General features: G+C 46.7%; 2 protein-coding genes across 4 annotated transcripts in view; both read left to right on the top strand.

Annotated features, from left to right (window-relative positions):
* Positions 1–16,391, top strand: part of LOC137541564 (small ribosomal subunit protein eS21-like) — a 235,382-nt gene that overhangs the window by 142,231 nt on the left and 76,760 nt on the right. The window lies entirely within an intron of this gene.
* Positions 1–16,391, top strand: part of CABLES2 (Cdk5 and Abl enzyme substrate 2) — a 54,020-nt gene that overhangs the window by 26,419 nt on the left and 11,210 nt on the right. For both annotated transcript variants that reach the window (XM_068262611.1, XM_068262612.1), the window contains 3 exons: positions 1,925–2,027; positions 11,834–11,981; positions 14,930–15,030. In XM_068262611.1, coding sequence (XP_068118712.1) covers positions 1,925–2,027; positions 11,834–11,981; positions 14,930–15,030 — 352 coding nt within the window. The remainder of the gene's footprint in view (positions 1–1,924; positions 2,028–11,833; positions 11,982–14,929; positions 15,031–16,391) is intronic.

Consider the following 16,391-nt stretch of genomic DNA (forward strand, 5'->3'; position numbering starts at 1 on the left):
GTTACTGCAGTGTTATACATTCTACTGTCTGTATCGGGCTTTCAGTATGCTGTGCTCAGGCAGCGCCATCCCTTACACAGGTCACATTGGGGTACTGCAGTGTTATACATTCTACTGTCTGTATCGGGCTTTCAGTATGCTGTGCTCAGGCAGCACCACCCCTTACACAGGTCACATGGGGTACTGCAGTGTTATATGTATTCCTGACTGCGTAGGGCAGTGGTCCTCAAACTAAGGCGTGTGGGCTGAATGCGGCCCCTCAAAGGCTTTTTTACTGGCAATCCAAACAAAATGTATAAACTTATAGATACGGCCCACTATACCTTTAAATATTGGACGCCTGCATATAGAATAGCAGTGCTGGCACCCCCCATCCACATACTGTAGAAGCCAGTGAGCAGTCATTTGCTGGCTTCCAATCCAATTTTGCATCAGGTGACACTGCTGTCCAATTGGACTGCAGGCTGTCGCCTGGGTATGCTTCACTGTCTGGTGCACAAAGACGTTCTTTGGGTGCCGCATGACTGAATGGCTGCAGCTGGGAGTTCTCCTCCGGGCATGACTGGGGGGGAATCAATACCTAGATTCAATGTAATGTTTTTCAACATCATTTTATGTATGTTCCGGCAGTCTGAAGTATGTTGACCCGGCCCTTGACCAAAAAAGTTTGGGGACCTCTGGCGTAGGGCTTCTGTATGCAGTGCTCAGGCAGCGCCCCCACTTGCACAGGTCATATTGAGTTATATGTTAAACTTATTCCTGTAGAGCTTACAGCAGATCCTGTGCCTGGACTCTCGCCTGTGAATGGGAGGTATTCCCCAGCCTCGCACTCTCTGTAGGTCTCTCTGTAGGTCTCTGAATGGGAGGTATTCCCCAGCCTCGCACTCTCTGTAGGTCTATGAATGGGAGGTATTCCCCAGCCTCGCACTCTCTGTAGGTCTATGAATGGGAGGTATTCCCCAGCCTCGCACTCTCTGTAGGTCTCTGATTGGGAGGTATTCCCCAGCCTCGCACTCTCTGTAGGTCTATGAATGGGAGGTATTCCCCAGCCTCGCACTCTCTGTAGGTCTATGAATGGGAGGGATTCCCCAGCCTCGCACTCTCTGTAGGTCTATGAATGGGAGGGATTCCCCAGCCTCGCACTCTCTGTAGGTCCTTGACATTTTTGGAGAGAATAGGCTAATAATGGCGCTGCAGTGTTTGTGTATTATGTGCAGTGTATAATTTGTGGAAGAGCAGGAAGGAAGGGGACGTTTAGTAGCAGTGGGAAGGGTATTGTCCCGTAGAACAAAGCCTGTGTAGTGTTCTGCGGCTTCCCATCCAGCGTTGGAGCAGCCGCTGGTATTCCTGCTCTGTTTCGCCATGGTACGATCCATACTGCACTGTCCACACTCCTGCCTCAGTTTAACGTGTTTGCATTGAAAGTTGGGAGTAGCTCATTTTGCAGATCTATAGGACTCCTGTACTGTGGCAACACAGATCTTTTCATGTAGGAAGACATCTTGCTGTGTGTTTTACTGATATTCTTTATTTACTTGGCCTTTAATATTGACACAAAGCATCTGTTCAGATTGAAAGCTTAGTGACCTGACGGCCAGGAAAGGGCCATTTATTTTCCAGCGCTGCCATTTCCTTCTGCTGTACAGAACTTAAGTATACTTCGGGCTAGCTGCCTCCAGGGGTGTCAGCTTGCATTCAAATTTTAGAATTTAGATTAGTGTTAGCACATAATTTGCATCTGATTTGTATTCAAGGTATGTATTTAGCCCCAAGGGGCTGGGCATATCTCTGGAGCTTTCACTTCACTTGCAGCCTGTGAGCGCTGCCCATTGCTTGCTGTATTTTCCAGTGGTAATGGCAGCTTTCATCGTTCTCAGGTAAAGCTTACTGTAACCAGCTTTCTTGGCTTTTCTTCCCCCTGCAGTGAGCTGCGAGTGGAGGGGAAGCAGCGGCACGCGTCTGGAGCCTCGTCCTGTCCGGATCCCGTGTTTGGGATAGAAGGGGTGGAGCTCGGAGCTGAGGGAGAGGTAAGCAATGAAAAACGATACACCTACTAACCCTAAAGAGGCCTGGCTCTGACTGTTACATTCACACAGAATCCTGACAAGGAAGGTATCACTACATAATCACGACAGCCCCGCCTGTTTTTACTTCAGGGTGGGGCATTGTGCCAGAGGCGGGCCTAGGCCGTGCAGCCTCACAGGGGCCCCATGTCCTCTAGGGCCCATGCAGTTGCACCACTTAGGGCCTGATTATCCTCTAGGCTTTTCTCCGTGTATTTCTCTCTGAAACTCAAGAGAAACGGCGATGATAAATTGTGCTCTTGTCATATAAGTTTAAAATGTGCGCTTTTATCTTATCGGTATTGTTTGGATCCAACTATAATCTGTTATGACCACGCCCACTCACATGGGGCCCACTTCATTTATTCTGCACAGGAGCCCATCGTTGGCTTTGTCCACCACTGCTTTGTGCCACTTACTCTGTCCCATCTGATTGGAGGGGGATTGCCTAGGCAACAATCAGGTCTGCCCAGCAATGTGGGAGAATGATGTAATCTGTGATCTATAAACTATGGGTGCACATGAAACTTGCACAGCATTGCAGGACTTGCCAAAGCGTGATATGGAGGCTGATCCTCTGCCTTTTAACCTCCTTGGTGGTAACCCCGAGCTAAAGTCGGGGCCGAAAACCGCAGCTCAGACTCAGAGCGGTAACCCCGACCTGCACTCGGGGTAGTCGCCAGAGGCTCTATGCAGAGCAATGTGGGTAGCGTGCGTTTCAACTCACCTCCCGGAGGATCCGGACGTTGGCCGCCATTCTTCTTCCACTCCTCCGAGGCTCTGCTTCCCCCTGGTGAGATCGCCGTCTGTCGTCATGACGATAGCCGGCAATCTCACTTTAGGGTTAGGGTAGCGCCGCCCGGAGGATGGAGGGAACACTGCAGCGCTGGAGCCCAGAGAGGTGAGTGATTGTTGGGGCTGCTGCAGATCTCTTTAGCGGCATCATTTTTTTCCAGGTTTTAGGGTCTGAAAGCATGCAAAACAATTGCACCGCTTTTAGCAGAAGAATCATACTGCCAAGGGGGTTATTACTCTTAGACCACTTGATCTGCATGCTTGTTCAGGATCTGTGGCAGACTGAAGTCTGACTGGATTAGCTGCATGTCAAAGAAAGGAAAAAACACAATCGAGAGCCCCCAATATGGATGATGAAGGAATGCCAAGGTAGCAGCAAATAGAAATATACTAACAAGTATGGGTTGCCGGTCCAAGGCAGCCACTTAAAGCACTTATGGGGATATTGGGCCTGTCCCCACTCAGCCTAAAAAGTCGCTCTCTGTAGAAGGAAAGAAGGGGTGTTCACCCATCCACCAGGTGGATAACAATAATTGCGATGCAAACAGAGGCACCAGCAGAGTAAAAGTTGATCATAGGTAAAAAAAAGATAAAAGTTGTGGGGCAAGGATGGACTTACCAACCCCAAAACCAAACACAACCACTTTGTATGGTTTAACCACTTAAGGTCCCCAAGCTTAACCCCCCCCCCACCCCTAACGACAGGCTCTTTTTTGCTCAGCTGGGCTGTGCAGTTTTTTTTTAGCCGCCTGCACAGCCCAGTTCAGCTATGGAGCCCAGCGATCTGACTTTTTATTTTTTAATTCAGCCTGTATGAGGCTTTTTCTCCCTCCCTCCTCTTCTCTCCTCCCCTCCGTGTTCTGTATGGAACAGGACGGCGATCCATCCTGTTCCGCCTCTCATAGGCATCAGCCTATGAGAGCGCGGCGATCCCGAGCCAATTAGAGGCCGGGGATCGCCGATCTCGTACAGCGCTGCCGGAGACCGAATCGATGTACAGATGTAAACAAAGGTGATTTTTTTTTTTTTCCCCTTTCATTTACAAACAGCCTGCTATGCGGCTAGCAGGCTGATCACGGAGCTCCGCTCTGTGAACCGTCAGGGAACGATCGCGCATGCGCGTGGCCGTTCCCTGGGAAACTGCAGCTCCAGGACTTGACGCCAATCGCCCATCGTGACGCGGTTGTTATGTAGTTAAACAAGATTTAAGTAGTACTCCAGAACAAATGCCGCGCTTTGTGGGTCTCTAGACCGCTTCCTCAGGCAATAATACAGATAGTCATGGCTGGATTTCTGGCAAGGCCACATAGGCCATGGCCTAGGGCACCAGATAAACAAGGGGCGGGCTGAAGGTAGCCAGTGGGCTTTATTTGCAGTTTAAGTTCCAAACAAATGAACGCTGTCGGGCCAACCTCACTATTTCAACCAGCTGGCAGCTGCCTGTGCTGTTCTGCAGGCAGCTGCACTCAGTTAGCTAAGAATGTGGTCCAATGACACAGCAGAAGCTGCGGGCAGTTACTGAAGGCTGGGTCAGGCACGCACATGCTGTGGGGGTGTGGGGGATGAAAGGACCCGGGGCAGCACCAGCGAATAGTACCAAATATAGAAGGCAGCCTATCATAGTCCCCATTTCCTGGCTATTGATTGGCCCGTGGTAACCCACGTCACTTTACCATGCAGACTGCAGTGGGTATGGGACTTTTACGCATTGCCCACTCCAACCACTGTCCAATTGTGGTAGGATACTGTGTGGTTATGGGCGGCTGGTAAAAGTCGGCCTTGGGCGGTAAGAAGTACAAATCCGGCCCTGCGGATAGTAACTCGGAAGTTGTGTAGCCAAGCAATGCCAGAGGTGCTGTACTTGGCTACACAACTTGTGTACTACTATCTATTGCAGATAGTTACTACTATCTGTATTATTGCCTGAGGAAGCGGGCTAGAGACACACAAAATGCAGCATTTGTTCTGGAGTAAGAATTAAATCTTGTTTAAACCATACATAGTGGTTGTGATTGGTTTTGGGGAGGTAAGTCCATCCTTGCCCCCCAACTTTTCTGATTTTACCTATGTTAGCTTTTACTCAGCTGGCGCTTCTGTTTCCATTGCAATGGATTAGCTGCATGCTTGTTTCAGGTGTGTGATTAAGACACTACTGCAGCCAAAGACATCAGCAGGGCTGCCAGGCAACTGGTATTGTTTAACAGAAAATAAATATGGCAGCCACCATATGCTGCTCGCTTCAGTCGTCCTTTAATACGATCTTGAATGCAAATCCTAAAAGCGGTCTAAAATTTTACAAGGACAAATGCTTTATGCTTTCCATTTTCCAGATGCTGGAAAATGTAGTCTGCACCTCATTATTTCTCTGACCATGTAATGCAGTTTCTAAACACATTTGGGTCACAATTCCATTCACTTTTCATCCTAATTGATATAAGCCAGCATGAAAACACTGGTATATGTAAAGGTACCCATACATTGCTCTATTCTTCTGTTGATCAACCATTCAATTTGATCATTTTGTCGGCAGAGAATCAGTTATGTTCCATTCTGCTTGATAAATGGAAATTGGTCGATATCTGCCTGAATCAACAAGTTTATTTGATCCAGAAGGGTGGAAATTATTGGTCGATTGTGGTGGTGTCTGTTCTTAAGGCCTCTGTACCCATGACATGGTTTTCCCAACGATCGGCAATACTTTGAGCGACAAGCGATCGTTTACGCGGGTACAGGCGGGTGATCACGGGAATGTCATGCGGTGTTAATGACCATCATGGCGGATCAGATCTTTATAATCCCAGACGACTCCCCGCAAAGTACCGCGATTGCTTGACTTCCTGTTTGCGCCTGTTGTGCGCCGTCTCACATGGCACATACCCGGCGGCCGGAAGATGGATCGGGGGACGTTGCGGGATCCATTTTTCCTCTGTCGGGTGGTGAATATTTATCTTAACCACTTGCCGACCGCCTACTTCATATTGGCGGCGGCAAAGTGGCAGCCCCAGGACCATGTAACGCAGAATGGCGTCAGGTCCTGGGGCACTGTTTTGCCGGGGATCGCGCGCTAGGATGCGCACGCATCCGCCGGCAATAGGCTCCGCCCACCCGCGACGTCAACCCGCCGGCCAATCGGAAGCGCCGGCAGGTTGTTAACCCGACGATCGCCGGATAGGGAGCGTATAATACGCTTTGTAATGTTTACAAAGTGTATTATACAGGCTGCCTCCTGCCCTGGTGGTCCCAGTCTCTGAGGGACCACCAGGGCAGGCTGCAGCCACCCTAGTCTGCACCCAAACACACTGATCTGCCCCCCCTGCCCCCTGATCGCCCACAGCACCCCTCAGACCCCTCCCCCTGCCCACCCCCCAGACCACTGTTTGCACACAATCACCCCCCTAATCACCCATCAATCACTCCCTGTCACTATCTGTCAACGCTATTTTTTTTTTTTTTGTCCCTAAACTGCCCCCTGGGGACTCCTGATCACCCCCCCCCCCCCCAACCCTCAGATTCTCCCCAGACACCCCCCCCCCCCCCCTGTGTACTGTATGCATCTATCCCCCCTGATCACCTGTCAATCACCCATCAATCACCTCCTGTCACTGCCACCCATCAATCAGCCCCTAATCTGCCCATTGCGGGCAATCTGATTACCCACCCACACCAGTAGATCGCCCGCAGATCCGACATCAGATCACCTCCCAAGTGCAGTGTTTACATCTGTTCTCTACTCTAAACACCCACTAATTACCCATCAATCACCACCTGTCACTGTTACCCATCAGATTAGACCCCTATCTGCCCCTTGCAGGCACCCAATCACCCACCCACACGCTCAGATTGCCCTCAGACCCCCCCCCCTTATCAATTCGCCAGTGCATTATTTACATCTGTTCTTCCCTGTATTAACCCACTGATCACCTGTCAATCACCCATCAATCACCCCCTGTCACTGCCACCCATCAATCACCCCCTGTCACTGCCACCCATCAATCACCCCCTGTCCCATCAATCAGCCCCTAACCTGCCCCTTGCGGGCAATCTGATCACCCACCCACACCATTAGATCGCCTTCAGACCCGACGTCAGATCACCTCCCAAGTGCACTGTTTACATCTGTTCTCTACCCTAAACGCCCACTAATTACCCATCAATCACCCCCTGTCACCACCTGTCACTGCTACCCATCAGATTAGACCCCTATCTGCCCCTAGGGCACCCAATCACCCACCCACACCCTCAGAACGCCCTCAGACCCCAGCCCTGATCACCTCGCCAGTGCATTGCTTGCATCTATTCCCCCCCACTAATCACACCTTGAGACACCCATCAATCACCTCCTGTCACCACCTGTCACCCCCTAACACACCTACCCATCAAATCAGGCCCTAATTTGCCCCGTGTGGGCTCCTGATCACTCGGCCAAACCCTCAGATCCCCTTCCGATCACTTCCCCAGTGCATTGATTGCATCTATTTTCCCCTCTAACCACCCCCTGAGACACCCATCAATCACCTCCTGTCTCCCCCCCTAGCACTCCTATCCATCAGATCAGGCCCAATACAACCTCTCATGTAAGAGGCCACCCTGCTTATGACCGGTTCCACAAAATTCGCCCCCTCATAGACCACCTGCCATCAAAATTTGCAGATGCTTATACCCCTGAACAGTCATTTTGAGACATTTGGTTTCCAGACTACTCACGGTTTTGGGCCCGTAAAATGCCAGGGCAGTATAGGAACTCCACAAGTGACCACTTTTTAGAAAAAAAGACACCCCAAGGTATTCTGTTAGGTTTATGAAGCGTTCATAGAGTTTATTTTTTGTCAAAAGTTAGCAGAAATTGATTTTTATTGTTTTTTCACAAAGTTTCATTTTTCACTAACTTGTGACAAAAAAATAAGCTCTTCTATGAACTCACCATACACCTAACGGAATACTTTGGGGTGTCTTCTTTCTAAAATGGGGTCACTTGTGGCGTTCCTATACTGCCCTGGCATTTTAGGGGCCCTAAACTGTGAGGAGTAGTCTAGAAAACAAATGCCTCAAAATGACCTGTGAATAGGACTTTGGGCCCCTTAGCGCACCTAGGCTGCAAAAAAGTGTCACACATGTCGTGTCGCCGTACTCAGGAGAAGTAGTATAATGTGTTTTGGGGTGTATTTTTACACATACCCATGCTGGGTGGGAGAAATCTCTCTGTAAATGGACAATTGTGTGTAAATAAAATCAAACAATTGTTATTTACAGAGATATTTCTCCCACCCAGCATGGGTATATGTAAAAATACACCACAAAACACATTATACTACTTCTTCTGAGCACTGCAGTACCACATGTGTGGCACTTTTTTGCAGCCTAACTGCGCTAAGGGGCCCAAAGTCCAATCAGTACCTTTAGGATTTCACAGGTCATTTTGCGACATTTGGGTTCAAGACTACTCCTCACGGTTTAGGGCCCCTAAAATGCCAGGGCAGTATAGGAACCCCACAAGTGACCCCATTTTAGAAAGACACCCCAAGGTATTCTGTTAGGTGTATGACGAGTTCATAGAAGATTTTATTTTTTGTCACAAGTTAGCGGAAATTGATTTGTATTGGTTTTTTTTTTACAAAGTGACAATTTCTGCTAACTTGTGACAAAAAATAAAATCTTCTATGAACTCACCATACTCCTAACGGAATACCTTGGGGTGTCTTCTTTCTAAAATGGGGTCACTTGTGGGGTTCCTATACTGCCCTGGCATTTTAGGGGCCCTAAACCGTGAGGAGTAGTCTAGAATCCAAATGCCTCAAAATGACCTGTGAAATCCTAAAGGTGCTCATTGGACTTAGGGCCCCTTAGCGCAGTTAGGCTGCAAAAAAGTGCCACACATGTGGTATCGCCGTACTCAGGAGAAGTAGTATAATGTGTTTTGGGGTGTATTTTTACACATACCCATGCTGAGTGGGAGAAATATCTCTGTAAATGGACAATTGTGTGTAAAAAAAAAAAAAAAAAAAAAAAAATTGTCATTTACAGAGATATTTCTCCCACCCAGCATGGGTATGTGTAAAAATACACCCCAAAACACATTATACTACTTCTCCTGAGTACGGCAATACCACGTGTGGCACTTTTTTGCAGCCTAACTGCGCTAAGGGGCCCTAAGTCCAATGAGCACCTTTAGGCTTTACAGGGGTGCTTAAAATTTAGCACCCCCCAAAATGCCAGGACCGTAAACACACCCCACAAATGACCCCATTTTGGAAAGTAGACACTTCAAGTTATTCAGAGAGGAGCATAGTGAGTCCGTGGCAGATTTCATTTTTTTTTTTGGTCGCAAGTTAGAAGAAATGGAAACTTTTTTTTTTTCCTTTTTTTTTTTTGTCACAAACTGTCATTTTCCGCTAACTTGTGACAAAAAATAAAATCTTCTATGAGCTCACCATGCCTCTCAGTGCATACTTTAGGATGTCTTCTTTCCAAAATGGGGTCATTTGGGGGGTATTTATACTATCCTGGAATTTTAGCACCTCATGAAACATGACCGGTGCTCAGAAAAGTCGGAGATGCTTCAAAATGGGAAAATTCACTTTTTGCACCATAGTTTGTAAACGCTATAACTTTTACCCAAACCAATAAATATACACTGAATGTTTTTTTTGTTTTTTTTTAATCAGACATGTAGCAGAATAACTTTCGCGCTCAAATGTATAGGAAATTTTACTTTATTTGAAAAATGTCTGCACAGAAAGTAAAAAAAAGTAATTTTTTTGACAAAATTCATGTCTTTTTTTGATGAATATAATAAAAAGTAAAACTCGCAGCAGCAATCAAATAGCACCAAAAGAAAGCTGTATTACTGACAAGAAAAGGAGGTAAAATTCATTTAGGTGGTAGGTTGTATGACCGAGCAATAAACAGTTAAAGCTGCAGTGGTCTGAATGGAAAAAAGGCTCTGGTCCCTAAAGAGACACTGAAGTGAAAAAAAAATTATGATATTATGATTTGTATGTGTAGCACAGCTAAGAAATAAAACATTAAGATCAGATACATCAGTGTAATTGTTTCCAGTACAGGAAGAGTTAAGAAACTACAGTTGTTAGCTCTATGCAAAAGAGCCATTAATCTCTATGACTTTCAAAGTCTGGAGAGGGCTGTCTTCTGAATTTATTATCTCAACTATAAGTGAACGGTTTTCTTTTTATCTGCTAGAGGAGAGGTCATTAGTTCAGACTGCTCTGAAAGAATCATTTTGAATGCAGAGTGTTGTGTAATCTGCACATATTAGAGAATGATGCAGTGTTAGAAAACACACTATATACCTGAAAATAAAAACATGAGAATATTTCCTTTGCTGCTAATCTTCTAGTAATTATTCATAGTACACAACCAATTCATTATATCATATATTTTTTTTCACTTTAAGGGCTTTTATGACTGCAGTCCTTAAGTGGTTAAAGCTGTATTGTCGCCATAAAAATCAAATTTCAACAGCAACTGGTCTGAGTGTATTAAGTGATAAAGATGCTAATCCTGTATTCAAAACTTGCAAAACTTATTCTGCTGTTTACTTATTTAGAATTTTTACTTTCAGTTCAGGTTCTCTTTAAGCCTCGTGGACATGGTACAATTTTCAGTCAGGTTGGATCTATTAGACGGATCAATTCGATAATTTCCAACCAGTCTAATCGGTTTGCGTTAGATTTTGCAATAGATTTTGGGTACTTGTCAAAGCAAAATCTATCGCAAAATTGATCTGAAACAATTTGTCTACACACAATGCAATTTTTTATTAGATCTATCTAACAGATCCATCTATTTGATGGGAAATTGCACTGTGTAGATGAGGCTTTATGCTGGGAATACACGATAGGATTTTTTAGCAGATTTAGTGTCCGATCGCTTTTCCGATCATTTTACTAATTGATTTCCATACACTTCTATGAGAAATTGAAAATCAGATCGGACCTGTCGGAAATTATCTATCGAACCATCTGTCTGCTAAAAAAATCTCATGGTGTATTCCCAGCATTAAGGTGGCCATACACTGGTCGATTTGCCATCAGATTCGACCAACAGATAGATCCCTCTCTGATCGAATCTGATCAGAGAGGGATCGTTTGGCTACCTTTACTGCAAACAGATTGTGAACCGATTTCAGCCTGAAACCGTTCACAATCTGTTGTGGTGGTGCTGCTGCTGCCCCCCGCCCGCATACATTACCTGCTCCGCCGGCGCGACACCAGTCCCCCGGTCACCGCTGCTCTGTCTGTGCTCTGGTCTCCAGGTCCGGCATGCCTCACTTCTTCTAGCCCGGCAGGAAGTTTAAACAGTAGAGGGCGCTCTACTGTTTAAACTTCCTGCCGGGCTAGAAGAAGTGATGCATGCCGGACCTGGAGACCAGAGCACAGACAGAGCAGCGGTGACCGGGGGACTGGTGTCGCGCCGGCGGAGCAGGTAATGTATGCGGGCGGGGGGTAGCAGCAGCACCACCACAACAGGTAATGTATGCGGGCTCTATTGCGTCGGTCGTCGGGCACTCGAACGCCGCCAGCGATGCGCTGTTTACCCGCGGGCGATCGCCGGTTATTTTCCGCACGGCGCGATCGACGGGATCAGACGAAATGGATCGAAATTCGGCGTGTAGCGTGAACGATTGGCAGCAGATTCGATCCCAGTGATCGAATCTGCTGTCGAAACGGGCGCAAATCGGGCCAGTGTATGGCCAGCTTAAGGCCTGGTAGACTCCTCACACCTTGCCACAAGTAACAGTTGTTACTATTGCTGATATGTCATTAACTCTTTCTTATCTTTTGTTTTGTATATAGTATCTTTGATCTGATTATGGGAATATCCTCCAGTTCATTACTTGGGTTTCCAGAATGTTTTCCCTGCATGCACAGTAGATATTCCCCTGGCCTCAGGTCAGCCCTGGATTCTGTGCTCCGTGTGCTGTTTTTAATTTGTTTTTATTAATTTATATTTTCCAGGTTGTGTCCTATGCAAAGTTTTTATATCCGACAAACGCCCTGGTCAGCCAGAAAGAAGAGAACCTGGGAAGGCAGAGCTCTCATGAATCCACCAAAAGGAACATGTCCAACACCCGCTTCATACCTGTGTCCTCTGGACCCGACTTGGGTAACTACCTCCGAGTTCTGCCACCACTTTCTCATGTCTCCGGGGCCTTCCTGAGAGGCTTGAGTGACGTGCACTAACCCAGATCTGCCAAACCTCCGCCAACATAGCTGAGAAAAGTATATTTAAGATTATGGGGGCACTGTGGAACATAATCTTCCCACAAAGTACAAAGCTGCAGTGATAATTTCATTGTACAGAGTAACCGCGATATGCAGTCCAAAACTGCACAAAATGGTGCTGGGAAAGTTAGGCGCACCATGCTCTGCCATATGCTGTAATGTGAATTACAGCTATAGCAGTGCTCAGTCAGTAATTTTGGCGCTGTCAAAAGACAGAGCCCAAATTACTTTTTTTTAAAAACTGCGTAATTTACCCCCTAGCCATAGCTGGCAGCCAAATTACGTCTTGCCACCTGAGTCCACAGCGGCCTGGAGGGGGAATAGTAATTAACACCGGGACTTTCACAGGAGCAGTGTGAGCAGTTTTTCGGCTTTACCCTGCGCCCACATTTCCTGGAGCCGGTTTTGCATGAATACATATGCAGTTATGAGGATTGCATGAATCAAATACTCATATATGCAGAAGCTGGCACATCCAATGCAGTTTCTTTGTTTTGTATAAAATCTTATGCCAATGATTCGGAACCTGGCAGGGTCCCTTTGTTAAGGCCATTTTTGCTCAAGGCAGCAGCCCGTGTTATGCACATCATGTCAGTGAGTTCTTTGAGGTGATTCACCCGACAAGCTACTACATTTATAGTTAAAGCGTTAAACAGATGGTTGGCTTTGGCAAATATCGCCTTGACAAAGGGACCCTGTGAGCTTCCGAAATGTTGGCATAAGATTTTACAGGAAACAATAAAAAAAATTGCATGGGAAGTGCCAGCTTCTGCATATATCTGTCTTATAGGTGTGTCATCCCCTTCTTCTGCTGTAGCACTTGTGAAATATCACAAGGTTTAGTCCACTAGTGAGTGCGAGACAACCTGCTTGATTTGATCTGTAATTATTGACAAAACTACACCAAAATTGTTACCCTGACCCCTTACAATGTCTGCTTCTGCAGTTTCCCTTAAAATAAGATCTAGCATGATTTATTCAGGATTTTTGAGGATGCTCAAAATATAATCCCTACTCCAAATATGAGCCTTGGTTACAGTTCATAAAAAGTCAGTGTTAATGATGTCCAATCAGTACAGGGCCGATGCTGCCATTGAGGCAAAGGGGCAATTGCCCCAGGGGCCCCTGCACCACCGGACCCCCCCAGATGGCCTCCCCCGGCCGCTCCCCGTGGCCCTGCATGATTATTTTTCAGTCTTCAGCCACGCTGCCTGCATCTTCTCTATGCCTTATTTACACATAACATGCGCCGGATGGAGAAGATGCAGGCAACTGGGCTAAAGACGGAGATCGGGATGGAGCACCCTCCAGGACAGGGGAGAGATTTCAAGGCAGCTGAAGTAACGAATGAGGGCCACAGGGAGCAATTGGGGAGGCCACCTGGGGGGTCTGGTGGCATGGGGTACTCAGGGGCTGACTTTCATTGGTGGGAGGGGGGCTCAGGTTGCTTTTGCCCTGGGGGGGCACAGGGGGTGTGGCTAAAACCGGCCCCGAGTCAGTAATAAAGTCAAATGAATTGGTTGTAGAATGCAGCAAGACAGACAGATCATTCACTGAGGAAAGCAGACGCCTCCAAGAGAATCACACTCGATGTACCAAAACAATAAGTGGTGACAAGTGCTGGGCTCTCAATAAATGTACAAGGAAATGGGAAGGGGATATTTTTTCAAAAATGCAAATTGAATTCAGTTATATTAATAATACCAGCTCCATAATAAAGATATACAGGCAGTCCCCTATTTACAAACGACTAAAGTTACAATGTTTCAGAGATACAAAGTTGTCTTTATTTACAAAATATTTTTGGAGGAAAAAAGTTTTAGCCATTTATTTAGGAAAGTGTTATTTACAGTAAAAGTAATTATTCCGTTAAATCGAATATAAAGATTTTTCCAACCTGTCTGATCAAATTTTTATAGAAAAAATGGGATAATCGTTCATTTTTCTTGATCGAAAAAAATATTTTTTTTCAACTTTCATTTGATTTGATTGTTTTGGTCGAAAAAATGGGAAAATTTTAATGTTTTTGTTTTGTGTATGGGTACCATAAGAGTGATTCAAATGTGGAAAGTACTACCACAGAAAGTAGTTATGGCATATACTATAAGGAGTTATCAGGCAAAATAGCCCAAATGGGCTTTACTCACCTGGGGCTTTCTCCAGCCCCTTGCAGCCGACTGTTCCACACCGACCGCTCCGCTCCCTGCCGCTGTCCCGGTCTCGCTGCTCGTTATTCAGGCCGACCGCGGGGTTGGCCTTACTCCGGCTGTGCGAAGCGCCGCTGTCAATCATGGCCAAGTGGGCCGCGGCGAACTACTGCCCCTGCGCAGTTCACCGCAGACCAGGTGGCCATGAATGACAGCGGTGCTTTGCGCAGTCGCAGTAAGGCCAACGCCGTGGTCGGTCTGAGTAACGAGCGGGGAGACCGGGACAGCGGCGGGGAGTGGAGCGGTCAGCGTGGGACGGCCGGCTGCAAGGGGCTGGAGAAAGCCCCAGGTGAGTAAAGCCCATTTGGGCTATTTTGCCTGATAACGCCTTTAAGGGGGGCTTGGATGCTTTCTTGCTCTGAAGGACATCCATGGCTATAATTACTATCTAATGCCCAGTGGTGTTGATCCTGGGATTTTAGCTGATTGCCATCTGGAGTCGGGAAGGAATTTTTCCCCTTTTGGGTCTAATTGGTCTAAGCCTTGTAAGGGTTTTTTACCTTCCTTTGGATCAACCGGGATATGTGAGGGAGCAGGCTGGTGTTGTATCTTATTTTCTGGTTGAACGTGATAGGCGCATGTTGCTGGTTACTGCAGTATACCTGATTGCCTATTCATGTAGGTGCGGAGACGGACAACACTGAATATAACCCAGATATCCTGGACGACCCCCAGTGGCCCTGCGGGAAACACAAGCGGGTCCTCATCTTCGCTTCCTATATGGTAAATGTCTCTTTACTACCGGTGCTGCCATACACCTTACAATGTGATCAGACTGAATTAGTAACAATCATATCTATAAGAATAGAAAGCTTGATGTGCAAAATGATTAAATTGTACCTGTGAGAAAAAAAATCAACAAATAAGATGCCTCCTTAGAGGGAAGCTCCTGGATAGTACAAAGGCCTCTCCCATCACCTCACTGATCCAGCGCTGGGACCCTCTGAACATATTCACTAAGAGGTGCCTTAGACTCAGCTCATAGGGGGCAGCATAGTGGCATAGTGGTTAGCGCTCTCGTCTAGCAGCGCTGGGTCCCTGGCTCGGATCCCAGCCAGGTCAACAATCTGCAAGGAGTTTGTATGTTCTCCCCATGTCTGCGTTGGTTTCCTCCGGGCACTCCGGTTTCCTCCCACATCCCAAAAACATACAGATAAGTTAATTGCCATCCCCCTAAATTGGCCCTAGACTATGACTCATGCACTACACAATACATACATAGACATATGACTATGGTAGGGACTAGATTGTGAGCCCCTCTGAGGGACAGTAAAGTGACGACAATATATACTCTGTACAGCGCTGCTTAACATGTCGGCCCTATATAAATGCTTAAATTAATAAATAATAGCGAACTTTGGCACTTTATTCCACCAGAGGAAGTGGGCATAGACCCCCAGTACATATTAATATTCATTATCTACATGAATTAGTCTTCATTGAGGTAAGCTACCGCACTTGCAAGGAGCCACTAATTCATGGCCTTTTCCTCTGTGCACAAGCTGCTTCATGCTGCTGCGCAGGCGCTGGCCTTCATCGCGCCTGTGTGGTGCGGCCAGGAGTGCACCCATCAAGAAGGAGGTTCCGGCAAGCAGCACTGGGGTGGATCATCCAGAGTCATATCTCTACTGAGGTAAGTATTTAATTTTTTTGCATTTTTTTTTTCTCCCCAAAAAAGTTTGCTTAAAAGCAAACCTGAACTGAAAAATAAAAGTCAGAATAACCACACGTCATACTTATTCATCAACCTTTCTCCTCTCTTGCGTCCTGTTTGTCCACTGCAATCAATGGAATTCTCCGTCCTCCATTTTCCGGGAGGTTACCAAAACTTGTATTGTTAGAGATATGTAGATGTAATATAAGCGCAGTGTATAAATATATAATCAATCAGCAACCAGAGGTTTTTCAATCCACCATGGAACAGTATGTCAGAGCTAAACATTAATCCTCAGCACTCTCTAGTGCACTCCCGCACACTACACCTTAACCACTTGCCGACCACCCACAGCCGATGGGCGGCGGCAAAGTGGACGCAGAAAGGACCGCAATACGCCCATCGGCGTTGCGTCCTTTCGGCATGCCCA

This window comes from Hyperolius riggenbachi, chromosome 12 (genome assembly GCF_040937935.1).
Source record: "Hyperolius riggenbachi isolate aHypRig1 chromosome 12, aHypRig1.pri, whole genome shotgun sequence".
Classification (NCBI taxonomy): Eukaryota; Metazoa; Chordata; class Amphibia; order Anura; family Hyperoliidae; genus Hyperolius; species Hyperolius riggenbachi.